The sequence below is a fragment of the Cryptosporidium sp. chipmunk genotype I genome (genome assembly GCF_004936735.1).
Source record: "Cryptosporidium sp. chipmunk genotype I strain 37763 chromosome Unknown contig_17, whole genome shotgun sequence".
Classification (NCBI taxonomy): Eukaryota; Apicomplexa; class Conoidasida; order Eucoccidiorida; family Cryptosporidiidae; genus Cryptosporidium; species Cryptosporidium sp. chipmunk genotype I.
Window position 1 is genome coordinate 682291 of NW_027125614.1, and position 21007 is coordinate 703297.

The 21007-nt window shown below is 31.9% G+C and overlaps 7 protein-coding genes across 7 annotated transcripts; 4 read left to right on the top strand and 3 right to left on the bottom strand.

Annotated features, from left to right (window-relative positions):
• Positions 1 to 7: 7 nt before the first annotated feature.
• On the top strand, positions 8 to 994 carry ELE39_001265 (long chain fatty acyl diphosphate synthase; the record flags this gene model as incomplete). The annotated part of the gene is made up of 1 exon (XM_067344304.1): positions 8 to 994. One exon carries the CDS (start codon positions 8 to 10, stop codon positions 992 to 994), a length of 987 nt encoding a protein of 328 aa, XP_067200342.1.
• A 3-nt stretch (positions 995 to 997) lies between these two features.
• ELE39_001266 (apicomplexan P36 family) lies at positions 998 to 1684 on the bottom strand (the record flags this gene model as incomplete). Its single annotated transcript, XM_067344305.1, has 1 exon — positions 998 to 1684. The coding sequence occupies one exon, from the start codon at positions 1682 to 1684 to the stop codon at positions 998 to 1000; it is 687 nt and encodes a 228-aa protein (XP_067200343.1).
• Positions 1685 to 1812: 128 nt separating this feature from the next.
• ELE39_001267 (oligomeric golgi complex 4) lies at positions 1813 to 4197 on the top strand (the record flags this gene model as incomplete). Its single annotated transcript, XM_067344306.1, has 1 exon — positions 1813 to 4197. The coding sequence occupies one exon, from the start codon at positions 1813 to 1815 to the stop codon at positions 4195 to 4197; it is 2385 nt and encodes a 794-aa protein (XP_067200344.1).
• Positions 4198 to 4449: 252 nt separating this feature from the next.
• On the top strand, positions 4450 to 6584 carry ELE39_001268 (kinase domain-containing; the record flags this gene model as incomplete). The annotated part of the gene is made up of 8 exons (XM_067344307.1): positions 4450 to 4557; positions 4614 to 5042; positions 5099 to 5214; positions 5261 to 5343; positions 5390 to 5514; positions 5565 to 5668; positions 5713 to 6157; positions 6192 to 6584. The coding sequence occupies 8 exons, from the start codon at positions 4450 to 4452 to the stop codon at positions 6582 to 6584; spliced, it is 1803 nt and encodes a 600-aa protein (XP_067200345.1).
• Positions 6585 to 7209: 625 nt separating this feature from the next.
• ELE39_001269 (cyclin) lies at positions 7210 to 8988 on the top strand (the record flags this gene model as incomplete). Its single annotated transcript, XM_067344308.1, has 1 exon — positions 7210 to 8988. The coding sequence occupies one exon, from the start codon at positions 7210 to 7212 to the stop codon at positions 8986 to 8988; it is 1779 nt and encodes a 592-aa protein (XP_067200346.1).
• A 306-nt stretch (positions 8989 to 9294) lies between these two features.
• ELE39_001270 (myosin A) lies at positions 9295 to 11745 on the bottom strand (the record flags this gene model as incomplete). The annotated part of the gene is made up of 1 exon (XM_067344309.1): positions 9295 to 11745. The coding sequence occupies one exon, from the start codon at positions 11743 to 11745 to the stop codon at positions 9295 to 9297; it is 2451 nt and encodes an 816-aa protein (XP_067200347.1).
• A 309-nt stretch (positions 11746 to 12054) lies between these two features.
• ELE39_001271 (uncharacterized protein) lies at positions 12055 to 20823 on the bottom strand (the record flags this gene model as incomplete). Its single annotated transcript, XM_067344310.1, has 1 exon — positions 12055 to 20823. One exon carries the CDS (start codon positions 20821 to 20823, stop codon positions 12055 to 12057), a length of 8769 nt encoding a protein of 2922 aa, XP_067200348.1.
• Between the last annotated feature and the right edge of the window lie 184 nt (positions 20824 to 21007).

The following is a 21007-nucleotide window of genomic DNA, read 5'->3' on the forward strand; positions in this document are numbered from 1 at the left end:
AAATGGCATGAAGGATATTGTTAAATATGTTTTTCAATCAGAAGGGAAGCTAACTAGACAACATTATTTATCCGCTTTAGTAGGATTGCTTAATTCCACAATGGGCATTCATTCACAAACTATAGGCTCAGATCACCGTATGCTTATTCATTCAATTCAATTGATTCACTCTGCCTCACTTCTTCATGACGATATACTTGATAATTCGGAAATAAAGAGAGGGAAAAAAGCTCCATACAAAATTTTTGCTAATAAAAAAGCAATATTACTGGGTGATTATTTATTTTCTAAATCATGTCTTAACATATCCTTAATAGATAATATTAATGCAATGAAATGTATATCTATTATAGCGGAGAATTTAGTTAAAGGAGAATTCTCTCAATTTAACGGATTAGAAAACTTAATAGAAAGTTTTAAAAACTCAAAAGATAGGAAGAGTTTGATTAATGAATATTTTGAAAAATATTTACTGAAATCTTACTACAAAACTGCATCTCTTTTTTCATTTGGAGGAATCGCATGCTCAGAATTATTAAAGAAGAGCTATGGAAATAAATTTCACAAGGAAATGATTATTTATTCATATTACATGGGATTAAATTTTGGGCTTGCATTTCAGCTTATGGACGATATTCTGGATTTTACCAATTCTATAACTCTTAGGAATTCTGGAAAGCCGTTTTTGAATGATATAAAGCAAGGGATATTAACCATTCCAATTTACTTTTTACTTTCCATGGACCCAGAAAATGCAACTCAAATATTAATTAATTCTAATTTTCATAATAGAGATAAAGCTGAAATTTTAAAAGATCTTGTCAAAATGTTATTTGACACAAATTCAATTCAAGTTAGTGTCGTGTGCGTTGCACAATACCTAGAAAGGTATATACATTATATTAACTTAATTTCTAGATTTGAAAGAAATGTTTTTACTTCATTATTAGTTAAAATGGCAGAAAATTTATTAGAAATTACCGATAATATTTAATACCTAATAATTCTTATAAAAACTTACACTAGCACTTTTCAACGAAAACCCTGCGTTCCCCTCTACATGTATAACAATGAATCCATCTTGAAGTGCTTGCTTGCAGTTTCTAATATCGTCATCTATAAATAGAATTTGGCATGGTAATAGGTTATCCGCAGATGCAACTTGTAATAAATGATATTTCTTAAAAGGCGGCATTGGAGCATCCAATCCTATTGTGGAATATTGACTTCTGCTTTGCCATATTTTAGGATAAAAACAATAGCAATTTCTCACCTTAAACTCGGCACCACTTTCCTTTAGACAATGTTCAATCATTTTCCTTCCAGAAATAAGTTTCTCTCTTTGATTTGAAGGAATTAATAATGGGTCAGAAAATGTGACTACGCTTATTGATATATTTGCATTTTCTGCCAACTGACCAAATATATTGAATTCCCTAGATAAGCTTTTAGAAAACATAACCCCATCATTATCCAACGGATCGATATATCCACCTGAATGCTTTGTCATCATTGTCAGATCAAAATCTGAAGCAATTGTTCGAATTCCTAAGTCATTGTAGATATAATGATTAAACCGAGTAAAAATATTTTTTAGTGAATAGTTTTGGTTTGAGTCATATCTATTTGATTCCTTAAATGATAAAAACCAATCATGAAATTTTTTTTGGTGTGGAGTAAGCATTGAGATTTTTTTTTTCCTTTTGAGGGGTTTTGAAAGTTTACAGTATTTATATAAATTAGTCAAAATTTATAAAATATTTTTAAAAATCACAAGATTAGTATTTATTAATATAAATCTATGCATTTGGTATGAATAACTTAATTTCATACGAAGAAAGTGGAATTGATACATCTATTTTGCTCAACTCTAGCAACTTTTCAAACTTGAAACATGGCTTTGATACTTCCAGATTGGAAATACAAAATTCTTTGATTGCTTGCAAAAAAGAGCTGCTTTCAATGAAAAACGAGGTATTGATAAATCTTGCGAATGGATTAAAATGCTTCTCAACTAAAGTTGAGAATTTGCCATCAATAATCAAAGAAAAAAAAGAGACGAAACTTAAATTGAAAAATGCAATTCAAATAGTTAATAATATTATTTCTCTGAGAAAATGTAATCAAGACTTTATATCATTTATGAGTCGCAAGGATTATGAGTTTTGTGCGACATGCATTTCTGAATATTTAAAAATTAAATCTTCATGTATTAATTTTGAGAAGAAAATTTGCGAGAATTTAGACCGTGGAAGGCAGGAACTCTATTTGCAGCTTCGAGAATTAATTGAAGAAAAGTTGTGTTCTGGGGAGTTGGATAAGGCTATTTACTATGTGAAGTTATTTGTGCCTATGGGAATGCCTGAGGAGGGGCTTGAAAGGTACATTAAATATATCAGAGGCAATATCACAGATATGTGCGTATCAATGTATAACGGAGCATTAGCGAATTCCCAAAAAACATCTGAAAAAGTCAATTATGCAGATATTTTTACAGGGTTATTTGTCTCAATAATAGATTGTATTAAGGAGCATCAAAACAAAATTTTGGAACTTTTTGTTACTATAAGTGACGATGAAGATTTAGATGAACAAGTTTGTAATCAAGCATTAGATAAAAATTATGTGATTTGGTACTTTTACACAGAACTGTTGAGAGAAGTGAATACTCAAGGATCTATAATAATAGACAAATTTGAAAAAGAATACGAGATTTATTTTGATGATAAGTGGTCCAATATAGAGAATATTGATATTATTGAAATGCATATTTCTCACCGTGAATTGGATGGGTTTTTAGAAGAAATGTCACAAATCTGTCACTTATTTTATAAATTTAAAGTTTATATGAATGATTTAGTCAACTCATTTACAAGTATTAATTCTCACACAAAAAAAATTAAGGGGCCTTACACAAATATTGAAAGTGACCAGATTCCAAAAGAAAATAATCTTTTTGTTAGGATTGATGAAATGAGCATTCGATATGTATCATGTGAATATGGATATATTTTATATTCTATTAATCATGCACTTAATACAACAGACGAGGTTTCATGGGAAGATCAAGATTTGCTGATTTCAACATTGGTAGAAGACGTATTTTTTTTGTTGCATAAAACAATTAACAGATGCATTTCAATTGGAAATATTAAGTCTCTAAAATTGATCATTGTTCATTTAAATCATATTTTGCTAAATGTGATTAAGCAAAAAATAGTTCAGAACTTACAAAATTCCAGATCGAGTTATGAAGTTTCTCTAGGAAATAGTAATGAAAGTATTTCAAACTTTACATTAAATCATCTATTAGAAATAATAAAACAGAAGAATGACAATTGTCGAAATTTATCAAATTCTATGCATTCATGGACACATTCTTTGAATAATTTGCAAGCTTGCATAGAGAACTTGGAGATACTTTCTGAAACTATTACAAGAGATTTTGAATCCAGTTACAGTGATCTAATTTACTTTGATATTTGTATAAGTGGGATTATTTTATTGGATAATGAATTCAAAGGGAGTAATGAATTACTCGAAGATAGAAATTCTACAATTGAATACATTAATAAAACTATTGAGCGGATAATTTCTGAATTTAAGGTAATTCATGATTATTATTCAAAGATATCACTACAAATTCTGAGCAAAATTAGCATTTCACCTACATTAATCCAGTTGCACGAGGAGATATCATTTGACTTCACTGAAGATGAGAGCAAAGATTATACACTAAACCAATCATTTATACCAACATTGACATCTTCTCTTAAAGTAATAAATGAACATTTAAAAAATTACTATAATAGTCAAAGTTCAGAATTTATTCTTTCTCTTATGATTGAAAGAATTGTACAAAAAATTGAACACATTGTAATTAATTATCCTGAAAGGAAGAGATTCACAATTTATGGTGCCCTTGTATTCGAAAATGACGTCCGAAATTTACTATCATATACAAACTCACTTCTTTCCATAAGTATTAGACATAAGTTCCTAAGACTATTGGAAATTTGTGATATTTTGAATATAACATCACTTGAAGAACTTTCTGATTTATTGTTAACTGATTTTCCCAGTAGAAATTGGCACTTGGCAAAATCAGATATTTTGAAGACCTTATTTTTAAAGAAAGACATCGACCATAATAAACTTAAGGAAGTGATCAAGAAGTCGAGTCATTTCTTTAATTAATTAAAGCTTTAAAAATTTTACCAAAATTTAACTACTATATTTTTGATTGTTTTTGTTAATTTTGTTTACGTAGAATTATTTTATCAGATTTTTCCCTCCCATGCAAATTATGTGCGCTTTTAACACTAAAACGAGTTGGAATCTATCATGTCATATTATGACGAATGCCAGTTATGGGGTGAGGGGGATTAATTTTCCTAAATTTTCAAGCTGATTTTTTTTTTAAGTGCTGTTGCAATAAACTATTTAGCCATGCCAAATGATAAAGTACTTAGAAATGATCTTCCTGACGAAAGAAATACCAAATTCCCAAAGTTTAAAGTTGGTGAAAGAGTAGGAAGATACGTGAAAATTAAGGAAGTAAGTAGTACAAATTCTGGTAAAGCCAGCAATCTTTTAATAAACGTATTGTATAGGTTGGAAGCGGATCTTATGGAAAGGCAATATTAGTTAAGGATATATATAAGGGGAGGGACTATGTTATGAAAATAATAAATATCTCAAAGTTATCATCCAATGAGCGCAAAGATGCTATTAATGAAGTTAAACTTTTGAGTAGCATCCGGCATCCATATATTGTCTGCTTTAAAGAGTCGTTTGTTGATGATGGATTTTTGAATATAGTGATGGAGTATGCAGATGGTGGCGATTTATTTCGTAAAGTAAACGTACAGAAACAGTTGAAAAAGAATTTTCTTGAAAAACAAGTTGTTAGATGGCTTGCACAAGCTTTATTAGGGCTTGCACATCTGCATAATAGGAAGATTTTACATAGAGATATTAAAAGTCAAAATATATTTATTTCTTACAATGGCTTGAAAATTGGAGACTTCGGAATTGCAAAGGTAATTTAGATTGCATATTTAAATTTTGATTTGTTAAAATCTTCAAATTCTCTTAGGTACTTGAAAATACTGGTGCTTTTGCGAAGACAACAATTGGAACACCATATTATTTATCGCCTGAAATATGCTTATCAAAACCTTATTCGTGGTCATCTGATATTTGGGCTTTAGGGTATGTTGAGAGGTAGATAATTTATTTTCAGCATTAATTTATTAAGATGTGTTGCATATGAGATGTGCTCACTTAAAGTTCCCTTCGATGCACCAAATCTTAAAATGTTAGTCGAGAAAATTACAAATGGTAAGTTAACTTTCGAATTATTATTCTTAAAATAATTCATGAACAGGAATCTTTCTACCAATTCCAAATTCATACTCTGAGGGTTTAAGAAGGGTTATTATGGACATGCTTATAATTGACTCTTCACGCAGACCTACTGTAATGGAATTATTAAACTATCCGATTATTGAGGTAAGGAAAAATGATAGTATAATGAACTATATTTTATTAGTTAATTTTAGTCTGAGTTAAGAACAATGAAAAAGGAAGCATACGTAATTTTCAAAAGTAATATTAACGATTCTAATTTAGTTAATAACGCAACGTCAGTTATTGAAATAATAAGGTATGTAATATGTTCTTTTTTATTGAAATCTAAACGGTTTTTAGTGAAATACAAGACCATTCCAAAAATGCAATAACAAGACTTAATAATTTCAGAGTACTCGGTATTTCAAGCCGTGATGGATCAAATCATTTACTTAACAAAAGCTACAACTCAATTGGGGATAACGAAAAAAAAACAGAAAAGATCGGAAGTGAGGTCCAGATTAAACCTCCAATAGAATGTAAATGTGAGGTTGGAAAAATACAGGGGATCGATGCCAAGAACGAAATCGAAGGAAAACATGCTTCTAATTGCAATTATATCATAAATTGCAATAGAAAAGAAACTAATGGGTCTAAGAATTCATCAAATGCTCAAACTTCTACAACTTCTTCATATTCATATGATGACAAGGACTCTACTGCAAACACAAAACTGAATGAAATATATAAATCAAACTCTACTAAAGATTACTCGATTAACCTGTTTCCTTTTCAAGTCGAAACAGTAATTTAGTAGAGAGCTGGCGGCATACGTTTAGAGCGCAACACCCCAAACAAAAAAAAATTCTTTATTAAAAATCACAGTCATAATTATGGATAAAATCTTGAATATTAGTACAGAAAACGATAGCTCACAACAAGCAAACATTGCTAATTCTAATACAGAAGAGCTTGACCAACCATTAAAATTTGTTATGCAAGATGTGCAAGAACACTTCAAGAGAGCGTCACAAACAATACTAAGTCGAATCGACGAAATGGGCAGCCGAATCGATCAACTTGAATTTATGCTCAATGACTTAATATCGGAAGTTGAATCATCAAGTCCAATGAAGGAGAGGACGGCTCACAATCAAAATGACTCGAACCATTCTGAGGCCAAAGTTAATGATTTTATACCTATTGGGGGCACGGAACAGGTTAATAAGTAATTATCTTGAACTACTAGTTTTAGCAACTAACTACCAAGTATCCCACACAATAGTTTTTTTTTTGCTAATAAAAGCAGAAAGAAGAGGAGTTAGGTAATCAATGTGGAGTATGTATTAAATCTGTCAGATTGCCAATAAAAAGAAAGATTTACTTAATGATTCAACGCTTAATTTACTACACGAATTAATTGAGTCAATCAGTTATTAATTTAGATTAATGGATCCTAGCGCCATTAGACATGACTGACAAACTGTCGTAGAGTGAAATTCGTTTCAGTTATTATATCTATGAAGACATATTATACGTATAAAGTTCTATTAAATTTACTATATTTCAGGTTATTTGATATTACTCGTTATAAGAGATGCATTTGTATTGGTCAAGCAAAAATGCGGTAGAATTTAGAAAAAGAATAAGGGAGATATAAATGAAATTGGTTAAGAAACAGTAATCTCCCGAGAGGTTAACTAGATTACGTAGAACTGTTCCTTTTCATTTAATAATACCTATTACATTTTCTTCTTGTCCTGGAGGGCGTATATGAGAATCCAGAGTTGGTCTCATAGGAGACCAAGAGCCTAGCGACAATAAGGGCCTGAAAGTTGGATATAAAGATTTCTTACGATGATAGACGAATATGCTTACAATTTCCTTTTTCCTTTAAGTTCAGTTGGATCTTCAGGTACCGCTGTTTCAGGTAGGATTAATGGTCAATGCAACGATATTGATTCTTCATATTATTCTTTTTCGAATCTAAGTAAGCCGGAGATTTGCACTTACAAGTCGATTTTAAGAAACAATGATAACCTAGACAATTGCGATTATTTTCAATCATCAACTTCTCAACCTTTTAATTCACAAGCAAGTATACATGACATTCAAACTATAAGAGATTCGGGCATCTGTTGTTCTATCACGGATGAAATTAAAATGGATATAAAGTCCACTATCACTGAGCCGGGGTTTATTGTTGCGCTTTCATCCTTTCTGACCCAAATTGCAACTTCAAATTCGTCAAATTCGTCGTGTGAAGTTGGGGTTTTAACACCATTCCACTCCGTTTGCATTCCACCGATCCCAATTCGTGCATATTTAATAAGACTGGCTCAAAACTTTGGTTGTAGCAATGAATGTTTTGTGTTGGCCATTATTTACATCGGAAGAATTGTCAAATATAATAGGAACTTTACAATAACTTTATTAAATGTACATAGAGTAATTGTTACTGCACTTATTCTAGCAGCCAAGTTTTTTGACGACATTTACTATAGCAATGCGTTCTACGCAAAAATTTCGGGCGTTGGAACTCGTGAGCTTAACTCCCTCGAAATTCATTTTTTGAGACTTATTGGATTTCAGCTTTTTGTTACTGAACATGAATATGAGATATATAAGCGTTGCATTATAAATTCAATACTTCCACATTCAACAATGCCTTCTGTACCCATGAGTATTTTCAATAAACAGGTTACTGATGAATTAGGAAGTAATATTCGGCCAAAAGATATGAGCTTCATTGGAGAAAGGAAACGTATGTCTTTGCAAAATTCTTCCCCATACAACTACAATTATTCTACCATTCATAATTCATTGTCGCATGGAAATAAAGCAGAGAGTCGTGACATAAAGTCCATGTTGATTGGTGAATACCCGTTGAATTCCCAACCTCGTTCTATTGGCAATTTACACGCACAAAAGTTAAATTATAATTTTAATTCTAATACAGAGCTATCGACAAAATGCGATTTTTGTTCGAATCAGACATATGAAATTATCAATTCTGAATTAGCACCATTTTCACAATGTGCAAAAAATTGTTATGGTGTCTTTTCTGAAAAGTGGATTTCAAAGCAATTTAATTTTAATAACTCCAGTTGCTTTCATCATCAAATTCAAGAGGAATTTGATGCAAATCGATTACGTGACTTAGTTAAAGATTATAGGTTTTCACGCAAAGTTGATGCGATTTCAACCGCACATGGCTCTAATATTGGCAACGACCTTTCTGCAGGTTTGAAACATTCGGACACGTTTTTTAATGATAGATATTCCCATATACAAACAAACGATTTTGAACGTGTATATAACTCAAATTTGAAAACCGAAATTCAATCGAGCAATTTATCACAACGCCGAAATGAACGATCAAAGGTTCAAGCACCTAGCATGCATTCAGATTACAAAAGTGTGATTAATCTTAATAGCAACTCGTATTCTAATAATTTGGGATACTACGGCTCAATGAATGCATCAAATATTAACGTATTATCTACGACAAATGTTATTACGTCCTCCGCAGTAACTTTAGTCAATCCAACTGTTAATCATTATGGACAACATATATTTATGAATCCTTATAATATCCGATGCACTACTGGGATAGATCGAAGATTGCTTGTTTAATACTTTTAATTAGCTGTTTTTCGTATTATTTATTAATTTATTGCAATTACTAATTATATTAAGTGTTTTACCAATTCTTTCTCTTATTCAACTAGAATTCAGAACTGGTACTTGTTTTCTCTTCTTATGTAGCATTAAGTTGATTGTATTCGATAAATCAATGTAAAATTTTTATTTTGAAGACGAAATCGAAGGGGTATCTAAAAGAAATTTTACTCAAATGACAAACAATTATATCCGAAATATAATGACTTGCAAGCTAAAAAAAAAAGTTTGAAATGATTTGGGTTCAAATTACAGTAACACTTAATTCATTACTGAAATTTCAACATCTAGCACTCTTCTTAATTGTGCTTGGATCCTCAAAAGTGGTTTAAGTTGATTTTTTCTAAATTCTCTGCGTAGTTTGTATCTCAAGTATACAGCTTCTAGTAATTGTACAAGTGGCTCGAATGCAGCAAGTTTTTCACGTTGGAGTTGTGCCATTCTTTTTGCAGCATCCTTAGATAAGAAAACCATGGTTTTACCGATCGCCCATGCATTCTTTGGTATGTCTGTACCAGACAAGATTTTCTCTGCAAGAATCTTAGGATCTGTTTTTGTATCATTAGCAGCCGACATATCGCAGTATTTAAATTGGTAAATGAACTCTGAAAATGTTCTTCTATACGAAAATCCTAAGTTACGGAGTTGCAAAGCTTCTAAGATGGAAAGTGAGTGTAACTGAATCAAAACTTTAGATGCTAACCAGTCAAGTGGTTTCTTTGACTCGTTTGGCTTGACGCATCTAATGAAATGTGGTTCTGTTTCGTTAACAATTGACATAAGTGATCCTAAAGAATTCATAAATTGAGAACCAATTAATTGACCCTTAGCCATTTTACCTCTTTCAACAAAAACATCCTTGAAGAGATCTGCAACTAACTTATTTGGTGACTTTTGTACAACTTCTACAAGCTCAGCTCTTAATACATCTTTATTCTTGAACAAGAATCCAGATGCACAGTATTGAATATCTCCAATTGTATGAGAAACAATAAAGTTTACATCACCACCAATTTTGGCTGGTTTTAAACATGGGTTGCTCTTCAGATTAGTATATGCAGCAGATAGAAACTTTTCATCACTTCCGTTTGGAACCAAACACTGATCTTCCATTGCAGAAAGGATTGAATTTTTTTTGTCACATAAAGCTTCTAGAACCGTTTTGTTAGACTTGAATTCTAAGTTGGCTGCTGAGATTCCTTCACTGCTGTAAAGATTTTGTTCTTTCTCAAATACGATATCAGTGAAGTTCTTCTGTAAATATTCGTTTGTTACATTAATGAAGAACTGCTCCAAAGAATTGTTTTTGAAAACTTCAAAACCGAAAATATCAAGCATACCGCAGAACACTTTAAATCCTGATGGAGGCTTAATGTTTTCGTTAAGATTCAAAATAATATAATCAAATAACTTATCGTATAATCCCTTTGCTAATGAGTCTTTGAGCATTCTCGTTTCATCTGGTCTGAATCTTCCTTCAATAACATTTTTTCCGGCATAAGAAATTTTGACGATAAGTTCTTTCTCTACAGTTTCTCTATCAAGTTTGCAGAGATCCATAGCATCATTGAAAGACTGTCTGCTTGAGTCCGCAATTTTGGACCCTTCAACTCCTCCACCGACGTCTTCTGGCTCAATCTCAACGTTTCCGAGCAATAAGATTCCTGAAACTAAAGAAAGAATGTCTTCAATTTGAGTTTCAGAGAGGCCCATTGTTTTGAAGCTTTGCATAACATCTTTGAAATCTTGAATATCATCAATTGTCTCCACATCTAAACATTCTGGATTAATGAATTTGTATTCGTTCAAATTCTTAAGCTTTAACTTCTCTTTTAAGCCAGGAACAGTTTCAGCTCCTTTTATTAATTGGTAGAAAATATGGTAGCTTCTTTCGAGACTCTCTTGCGTAATTACACGGGATTTTTCCAACAAAAAGTTACGCACTACACCATACTCAATACCACCCATCTTACCTAATTGAAGCTGCATAAAACGACCGAATCTGGACGAGTTATTGTTACGGGTAGTCTTTGCATTTCCAAATGCTTCAAGAACTGGGTTTGCAGCCATAATTGCATTCTGGATTTTTAAGTCCATTGTTCCACTCTTTGAAGATGCAAAAAACTTCATTACGTGCTTTGTTGCCTCAGTTTTTCCTGCACCAGATTCACCACAAACCAAAATTGACTGGCATCTTGAAACTGACATAATATTGTCGAATGCCCTTTTCGCAATGGCAAATACGTGTGGTGGTAATTTTGATACATCACTTGCATCTCTATAGTTTAAAATTGTATCATTTCCGACGAGTCCAACGTCTCTAAATGGGTTGATTGCAACTAGTAATGGATCTGCAGTAGTATATATTTGATTTACAAGGTATCTCTGTTTCAGAAAGTCCAATACACAAGGAATAGAGGTGTATGGCACTAAACCAATATCTGGATAGGTATTTGGATCAAATGGTTCATTGGCGATAAAACAGCTATCTGTCTTTGCCTCAAAAGTAGCATTAGTATCAACTTCCTTTAAAGAAAGCTTTTCTGCAGTAGAGCCTGCTTGGACAATACACTTTGCAAAAAGACTATCCGGGTCATTTAAGACTGACGGTGCAGACTCACACCATACTATAGAGCCCTTTGCTGTTTTTGCATCATAAACGAACTTTCCAGAAACCTTACGAGTTAAACCTTTAACGTCCTTCGCACTCATATTTATTCACGCTTTCCTAGTAATGTTACAAAGAAAACTAATCAAAATGCAAATTCTATAGTTACTCATGCAAATCTGTTGTACAGCCTGCACTCATTAGACGATTATGTCTTACATGATTTTAAGCGCTAACCTCATGTCTACAATAAAAAAAATTATTGAGATATAAATGCATATTTGAAAGTAATAATTTTTAATATGTAATTTGTCTATTTCTAATGAATTTAAATAACTTTTTGCGATATATATTATATCTCTATATGTAGATGACCTATTAAGTACGTATAGTTATCTTCTTGATAAATACATTTATTCATATATGAATGCAAACGAAGTAGATCCATCTTCTCTGTTTATATTACGGATTCTTTCATACAGATCTTTTACTGCGTGATTCCTATTTGATTTTGATTCAACAAAGTTTCTGAACATTCTTCTGTTATTTCTAACCATGTGTTCACAAGCACTTAGTGAAACTTTTTTAATATCGATGCCTTGGGATTTGTCACTTAACTTGTTTTCTATCTTCATAACTGAGATGTATTTTCCACTAATAAGTGATGGGATTAGCTCAACGCAATTTGATACAATCTCACTCATCTTAATTCTTAGTTTTCCTGGTGCGACCAAGTCTTCATTAGGAATTTTGTTGACGATTAATAAAAACCCCATCTCATATGCTGAATCTATCATCATCTTAATAAAGCTTTCTAGATTGAAGAAAAATTTGATCTGGTCAATTTCTGTATCTTGATAGAAATCTGATAATGTATATTTCTTCAACTGATTTAAATTTTTTAGAGAAAGTTTTGTAATCAAATGATGGAAAATGTAAGGCCCTATACTTAAGGAGTAGTCTTTAGCCCATTTTGCCACAACGTTCGAAACAGTATGCCATCCAACGATTTTGTCATTTAAAGTTGTTTTGGGATTGGTACTAATTTCATTTAATAATTTGGAGTGTATTTGTTTATTATCTTTAATTGAAAATAGGAAATGGTTTATTGAAATTAGATCAATGAAGGTTTGACATATAGTCTTTATTGCATCTTTTTTAATTTCATTCTTTGTTGTGCCTATTGTAACTATTCCATCATAATTTTCCGGATATTGTATGACTGGGATACTATACTCAAATATCTGATTAACAGCGGGGTTAAGAACGACTAAATTATTTGAATGAATATCAACCCAATTTTCACACATTGATTCCAGATCTGATAAACTAGTATTACGATCAAAATTTAGTTTTATCTTCACCGTATTTTTAAGTTGGAGAAAACTCATAGCTTCTTCGAACGCACGGTCGATGACATAGTTATTTAGGAAAATCCAGTCGGAGTAGATTAACAATTTTTTGCTTTGGAGATCTTTATGCATTTCAATTGGAGCAAATTGTAAAAATGAATAATTTGCCATTTCTGGATCAATGTAAACAAAAGTATCTATATTGCCATTTAAGGCTCTAACTTCTGTGGTTGAAGGTATACCGGAATTAACTATTATTTCATTAAACTGCCTTTTAATATCATCATTGATACTTTTTTGCATTTTTAAATGATTAGAATAGTCTGATAAAGGGTGCTTTTCGACCAAGAATTGCATTGTATTGAAGATCATTTCAAATTGATGGCTTACAGAATATATATAAATCACTGTCTTTCCATATTTTTTCTCTAAATCATTGCAGAATGTTATGGTTTCTTCTTTAGAAAATACGAGTGTTTGTAAAACCCAATTAAAACAATATTTATTAAGTGTAGTTATATCATTTTCATCAATTTTGATACTCTTGAGCTTTTTTAAATCAGTTGCTTTTTTAGATGAGACTTCAGAAATCAATAAACTATTAATCATATTATATGTTATCAACTTCTTTGATGAGTAAAGGGGTGAATGAGTCGTACTAATCCATGACCCAAGTTCAATAAGTGGAGTTTGAGACATTTCTAAAATGATCTGTTCTGTAAATTCTTTTTCAAAATAAATGTTTAATAATTCAGCTTGTGAATAAAATGCATTCAACAATAATGCTGGATCCCAGAAGTAATGGAAATTATAAAATCCAACGAAGCTGTTACTCTTAATTAGTTTGTTATCATCAGATCCTTCAGAAATCAATTGCCAGTCAGCAGTAATTAAACTGGCTGAAGTGTTTGGCCAAATTAATTTATTTCCAGAGCTTGCATCATCTTGTTTAATGCGACGTATAAACTCCATTAAAAAGATCTTTCTTATTTGTTTATACACAAATGGAAGATTTGGCTCCCATATATTCGCAACTTCATCACAAATTTGTTCTGAACGAGCCTTTCCTGTTGAATATCCATACAATGATGAAAGTTCCATATTAAAAATTGAAAGTGGTGATACACTTGACAAGTATTGAACACATAAATCTGATAGATTTTTCGACATTCCAGTAGTTCCTCTTTGTAAAACGTCTAAAACAGGCCTTGAACCAAACATGCTGGGTAATATTGATGGGTCTTGAAAATATTCTGTATATCTAGATGTACTTATCAATTCTCTTTTTAGTACTTGACTAATTGTCTCAAGAATATTAATTGAACTAATAAAAGTACTTTCTAATGCTAGAGCCGAATGCTCTATAAACCAATCCAATCCATTTGTAAATGTGTTCGAAATCTGATTCCAATAAACACTTTTTGAGGAAATACCTGAGTTTTCATTTTCCTTAGATTGAATTAGGGAATCAAATCCAGACAATGACAATTTCTTTGATATAATATTTGTAATCTTCGGGCTCAATGATTCAAAGTACTTATTATCAAATAATTCAAGTAATACGCTGTTTGTGGTCATCTCTAAAAATTTGTTTCTTATTTCATTCATATCTCTTAATTGAACATCACTCCTTGGCTGTCCAGATAAATAAATTGTATTGGCAAGTGAGACTAGAGCAGGAGAATTTACAGAAATGACGGGTACAACCGTGGAGTCTATCATCTTTACTCTTTCCCAGCTACATGGAAATGGTGGCTCCAATTCAAAAAATATTCCTGGATAGATGTATTCTTTTGGCTCAGGAAATAATGGAGCATGATAAATTGCCTTCAATCTTTCTTTGGTAGTGACAAATATACCATCACTTTTAGTTTTTAGGTCAATTATTCTTTTTTCTTCCAATAGCATTTCATAGAAGAACAATACAATATGTTTGAAATCCAAGTTTCTATAGTGTTCCATAAATAATTGACTGAAAATATGAATGGTAAAGAATGGTAACTTTTCAAGATCATCCTCCCAGGAGCCAAACATTTGCTGGGCATTGCCAGCACCATTCAAATCGTTATAGAAAAAGTTTAGAACTTTGTAAAAAAAGAACATATCAAAAATATTGAACGAACGGTTTCTATTGTCTGTGTTGATAACTTTTGGTAGCTTTCTGGGCTTTATATTGATGCTCCAAATTCTTGAGATTTTCTTGAGAAGTACTTTGTTGTCTTTCAACAATCTTGGACCCTTATTAATGTATCTCTGTAGCATCCCTGCCCAATATGCTGCTCTGTTAACTTGCCAAACAAAAAGCCCGTCACAGTTAAATTTTGATCTAACTTCTAGTTCTGAAGTAATTAAAATATTAGCCTTGGGAATTTCCTCTTTTTTGTTTTCTTTTTCGATTTCCTCTTCTTCTCCGTCTTTTTTTGATTTTTCTATTCCCTGTTTTTTTACTTCATCTTTTACTTCTTCATCAGTATTTTTCTCTAGTTCTAAAACGTTTCCTATTGATGGCCAGACAGATGGAATAGTTTCTGGACTATCATCTAGAAAAGCTTCTTTTCTATGAATACATATTTTAGATCTCCAATATCTACCTTTGAATCTACTAAATTTCATATGTGGAGCTGGTCTGTTTTGAATTAAGTTCGGGATTTTAATACTTGAGAAATCTAAGTTTTGATCCATTTCAAATATCGGGAAGTAACCAAATGGTGGATTTATAGTATATTTCATATTTGGATGCAATGGTAGGGAGTAAAAGTTATCAATTAGAGCCCAAGATTCATCTCTTAAATCTTTTTTAGAAAGGTTTACTTTAACTAATTTGGCTTCCTCCTTCAAATAGTTAGTAAATAGCATGAAAACTGATTGAATACTTGGACTTGCATTGGGAATAGAGAGTTGGAGATGTTTCAACCATGATCTAAGACTAAGATCTGAACTTTTGTATTTGCTGAAAGCTTCCATAACATTGTTCGGAGTTATTTTCCAGTTATTTCCCTTGGATAACAGAGAGTTTTTGCTGATTGAATACGCAATAAATGTACTCATATTTATTTCTATTTGATGAAGATTTCTGCCAATCATAACATCAGGATGACCAATTGGCCTCTTAAATTCTTCTTGTACAAAATTCACTATTTCTTCATAGTGTTCCGAAGGTAAGTGAAGGTAATTAAAGTAGCTAAGTGGCATACTACTTAAGTCATTCGTTGACCTATGAAATGGAGTTGTAAATCTGTAATTGTTGTTTGTACTAAAAATAGATTCAAGCACTTCCAGGTTTCTAATTTGACTCTGATTTATGAAACCTTCTTCAACAATATTCATATTAATCTCTTTATGGCCATTTTTTGCATTCTTATTGATAGAGTTGAAAAAGCTAAAAAGTAATGCTTCTGCAACAGGGGCTGTGAACCATGGTTTCCAGTGCATATGCATCTCTGGATCAGATTTAACTCTCTCAAGGTGGAAATTAATTACATTTTTAGATAATAGTGATGCCCAACAAACTGTATTTGATGAATAATTTGGACTTGCATTGATTTTTTTAATATTTAACCACCAATTGCATAATCCATCTAAAGGGAATTCAAATTTTATTTCTTCCAAGAGTCCTTTTTTCGTAGATTCTTGAGGAACGTGTGAATTGAACACGCTCTTTGAAATAGTTTCTAAATAAGAACTCAGAGAAACTAGTAGCCTAATTTCAAATTCTAAAAGATCTTTACAACTCTCTACATTTCTATAGTAAGTATTTGGGTCTATACTTCTTAAGAATGGAATGATAGACTTTAGTGAGAGAGATGGAAAACTGGATATTTCCAATTTAGGTAATAGTTCTTCTTCAATTTCATCAATTTTTAACCTCAAAGATGAACTGATTGGCCTGTTCTCCATGGAATAACTTAGTTTGTAACACTCAATTAAATTTTCACCATATCGAGTAGCGTCATATGCTGGATATTCTGGTAATTCAAATGTTTGAGAAATCCAGTCTCCTGCGTTTTTCACCAGGACTCTCACTAATTGTTTATTCTTGATCCACTCTTTATCTTTAAATACTCTATAGAAAACATCACCAAATTGAGATTGAAAAACTTTTTTTCTTACAATCTCCTTGACGATTTCACACATTATTATAGGATCAAACGTTCCGTGGAAAATTGGATCGATTAATTTTCTCTGGAATTCCATAAAATATATTCTAAATGCATTCATCAGGTTCGCAACCCATATGCTATCACACTCTGATTCAAGCGATGGGTTTGGCAATGAAAAAGTATCATCAACGAAAGGGTTTAACTTTAACCTTGTTATTGGGTTTAAACTATCTAAGTCAAGAATTTTGGGATCTTGAATAGAGCTGATTACTGGGCTATTCTTTTTCTCGAACAAGTATTTAATTTCGTTAAATTTAATTTTATTCCTATCAAGCACCTTAGTTTTGCTTATTCCACCTGACTTTAAAATATATTCTGTTTGGCTCCAAACGTTGAAGGTTGAAAGTAAATAGGCTCCAATTGTTGGTTGTAGCCAAGGGATAGTTGCTTTAGCTTCCTCTTCAAGAGATTTTCCAGCTTCAGTAACGTCAATAAGTGTACCTGTGGTAGAATCTTTAGGGAAATTTTTAATTATCCATCTACAAAGTATATCTATTTCTATCTTGAATTGACTTGGCTCATTTAATTTCGAAAGAACCATTTTCATAATAATTTTTACTGAATTTTGGAAAGCAATTGCAAAATGTATTTGCCAGTTTTCTAGATTCGGACATTTTTTGGAGATTGATTCAAATGTTATTTGTTCTATTGGCCTATCATCTAACTCACGTTTAAGTTGCCTATATCCAATTACAACATCCTTTCTTAAGTAGAATTCTAATGCATCAAATACGTTGTTTGGTGGATTAAAATCTGGGTATATAATGTTTTTAGGAAGATCCTTCGCCCTATTTGAAAAAATTTGTGGGTTTAAATAAATATATTCGATTCTTTTTTCAGCCTTTACTGGCCCAGGAAAGTTCATACTTTCCATCATTAGTGAGTACCTAAGGACATATTCCGAAACATGTGAATTCTTTATGAAAGGTAGTTTATCAGCAAGAACTACGCTCAGAGGATAATTTACTGGATGTCTCCACCATAGGCACAAAGAATTTACTGGAATTTCAACATCGTTTGTCCCGAGTTTTCTTAGATCTATGAAATGATTTACAAAGGATTCGATAATTGCTGCCAATACGTGTAGATAGTTTATAATATTTTGTTGTAGTCCAACACATGACTGTTTATTTCCTGGGATGAGAATTGTATTAATATTGGCTCTGCATCCAAATGGTATCAATGCATTAATCAATTTCTTGTTAATCGGAGAAATAGTTATATCAAATGGTAAGAAAGGGAACAGAGGTGCAGAACACACTCTTATTGAATATATTGATTCAATTGAATCGATGGTATTTTTAGGATTAATGTACATATTTTTTTCGAGATTCATTCTAAATTGGTTGCTAAGCTCGATAAAAAAACCGGAGGTGGCTTTTTTTGCTTTATTTGAATTCTCCCTTGAAAAAGGAAATAATTCGTGTAAATTTTCCTTAAATAACATATTTGAAAGATAAGTTCCAAAATCAGAAGGGTTATATGGATTTTTCTTATCTTTTTCCAGATTTAATAATGTTTTACACAGTAAAGTTATCGGAATCACTGATTCTGCTGAGTTAGGAAATATATGCGAGATAAAACCCTGTGAGAATGATCCAAAACAAAGCAAATAGTTAAGTTGAGATTGTGAAACAACCCCACATTCTTCAATAGCCCAAACGTCTCTTGCAAAATCAGCTGGGCCGGATGCCAATAACTCTAATTCTGATTTGGAATTGTATCCTTCTGTTGATCGACCTTTTGGGGAGACTCCTATAACACCACAAAAAGCCAATTCTAATTCGTATAAAGTTCCAATCAAAAGCCTCTTATTTGATAAAATACTTTCATTCTTACTAACTTCCAATTCAACGTCTCTGCACAATTCTTGAAGTAATTTGTCCAAATCTGAATGGGTTCCTCCAACGACTAAATCAGCTTTTCCAGCAGAAGCTAGACCTTGGACATACGTTTTACAAATCTTAGCCACATTTCCTCCACTGGGATCAATGACATTTCCAACTTTGCCATTAATTGGGACAGTGTAATCTAAAACGACCAAAGAGTCTGTATAGCTCTCTGATGCAATACGGAATATAACATATAGTAAATATTCTGGAGGAACCAGCCAATAACTTAGGTCCCTATAAATGATTTCATTAATACAGTCACCAGAATCACAATCTGATATTAAACCCCAAATCTGATCCTTTTCATTCACGTAAGGCGAAGCTCCTCTTTTTAAGATAATCTTTTTGTACAATTCAAATAATCTGGATTTTGAAGTTTGAGATTTACTTGAAGGATTTGGAATGCTTTCTTCTGTTTTTTGATCTTGAGTTTCTAATTGACCTTGTAATTGAATTGTGTGTATCCTTTCCAGGTAACTTTCAGAATTTTTCATGATTTCAGGAAGGTATGATTCATGAGCGATAGAACAAAGCTGTTCTGCCGCGGTTCTAATTATGTGACTACTTGTAATCAATATTTCTCCATCCTTAAGAAAGAACTGAGTTGGATCACCACCTAAAAACCCTTTGCTTATTTGAGAATTTCTAAACATTATGAACTCAACACATTCAGCCTTAAAATTGGTAAGAGAATAGTTTGGACTAGATTGATAAAGGACTGAGCTATCTATAACTTTAGGCAAGCCCTTAACGAGATAATCCGATTCTTCATTAAATTCATTTTGCGCTTCAACAACTGACTGCCATGCAAGAAGTAAGCGTGCTTCTGGGCCTAAAACTCTTAATTTTTCGGATATGTCCTCCTGATTTATCAATTTAATTAAGTCTACACCGGCTTTTTTTGTTGAAGCTAACACTTGATTTGCCAAAGTACCATAGCTACTCTTGATATCCTCTTGAGCAATCTGTCGAGTTTCTTTTTTAGGTCTGGCTATAATTCTTTTTGGTTTCTTGTGTTCAAACTCAAATTTTTGAGGTTTTTCACTTTTTTTTGTTGTAATACTTCGATCAATAGTAATAAGTTTTCGTTTTTCAGGTTTTGGACGCGTGGCAATTAGATATTTCTCTTTTTCACCGGAGTCAGAGGTTACTAGACTTAGCTGACTATATTTATCGTTTGACTTTTTTTCCTCAGTTCTAACTGTTTGTTTTACATATTCTAGAGATTTTTTTGCAGCCTCATCGGTAAATACATTATTAATACCCCAGCTCTTTAATTTCTCCACATAATTCTCTAATGCTGGTATTTCTAAAACTTCAGGTCCATATTGTAAAAAGCAATATTGAACCTCTCTTGCAACTCTATCACCAAGATCTTGAAATGAGACCTTAATACCATTATTAAATATGCTAACATCACTATCTATAACCTGTGGGGTAAATGGATCTAACTCTATTCTGTTTAAAAGTCTTTCACAAGCTTGTATAATTTCTACAGAAACAAATAGATCCCTACCACCAGAGTTCTGATATATCATCGGCAATTTGTTAGCTTGCTTTAATCTATTCATCTCCCGATCTGCTAATTTCCAAGTTTCATGATCACTTATTGTACGATAGTTCACTCTATCTTTGGAAAAAATTAATCTGGCTTTATCAAAAGAAACTATATCATTATTATAGTATCCACTACAAAATGCATACCCAATAAATGTAATAGCAAATGTTAGGCATAAATAAATATACTTGGGTTTGATCATTTGATCTGTACTGTTCATATTGTTAAACAAACTTCTCAAGAATATTTTCTAATTATTCTTTACATAAATTATCAAGTTTGGTAAGAGTTTTATGAAAATTCATTAATCACGTAATTTTACAAAAATTAGTCAACATATATCTGCTTTAAATTTCTTTTATGCAATTTTTAAACAATATTGCATTACCGCTTTTATCTGCATG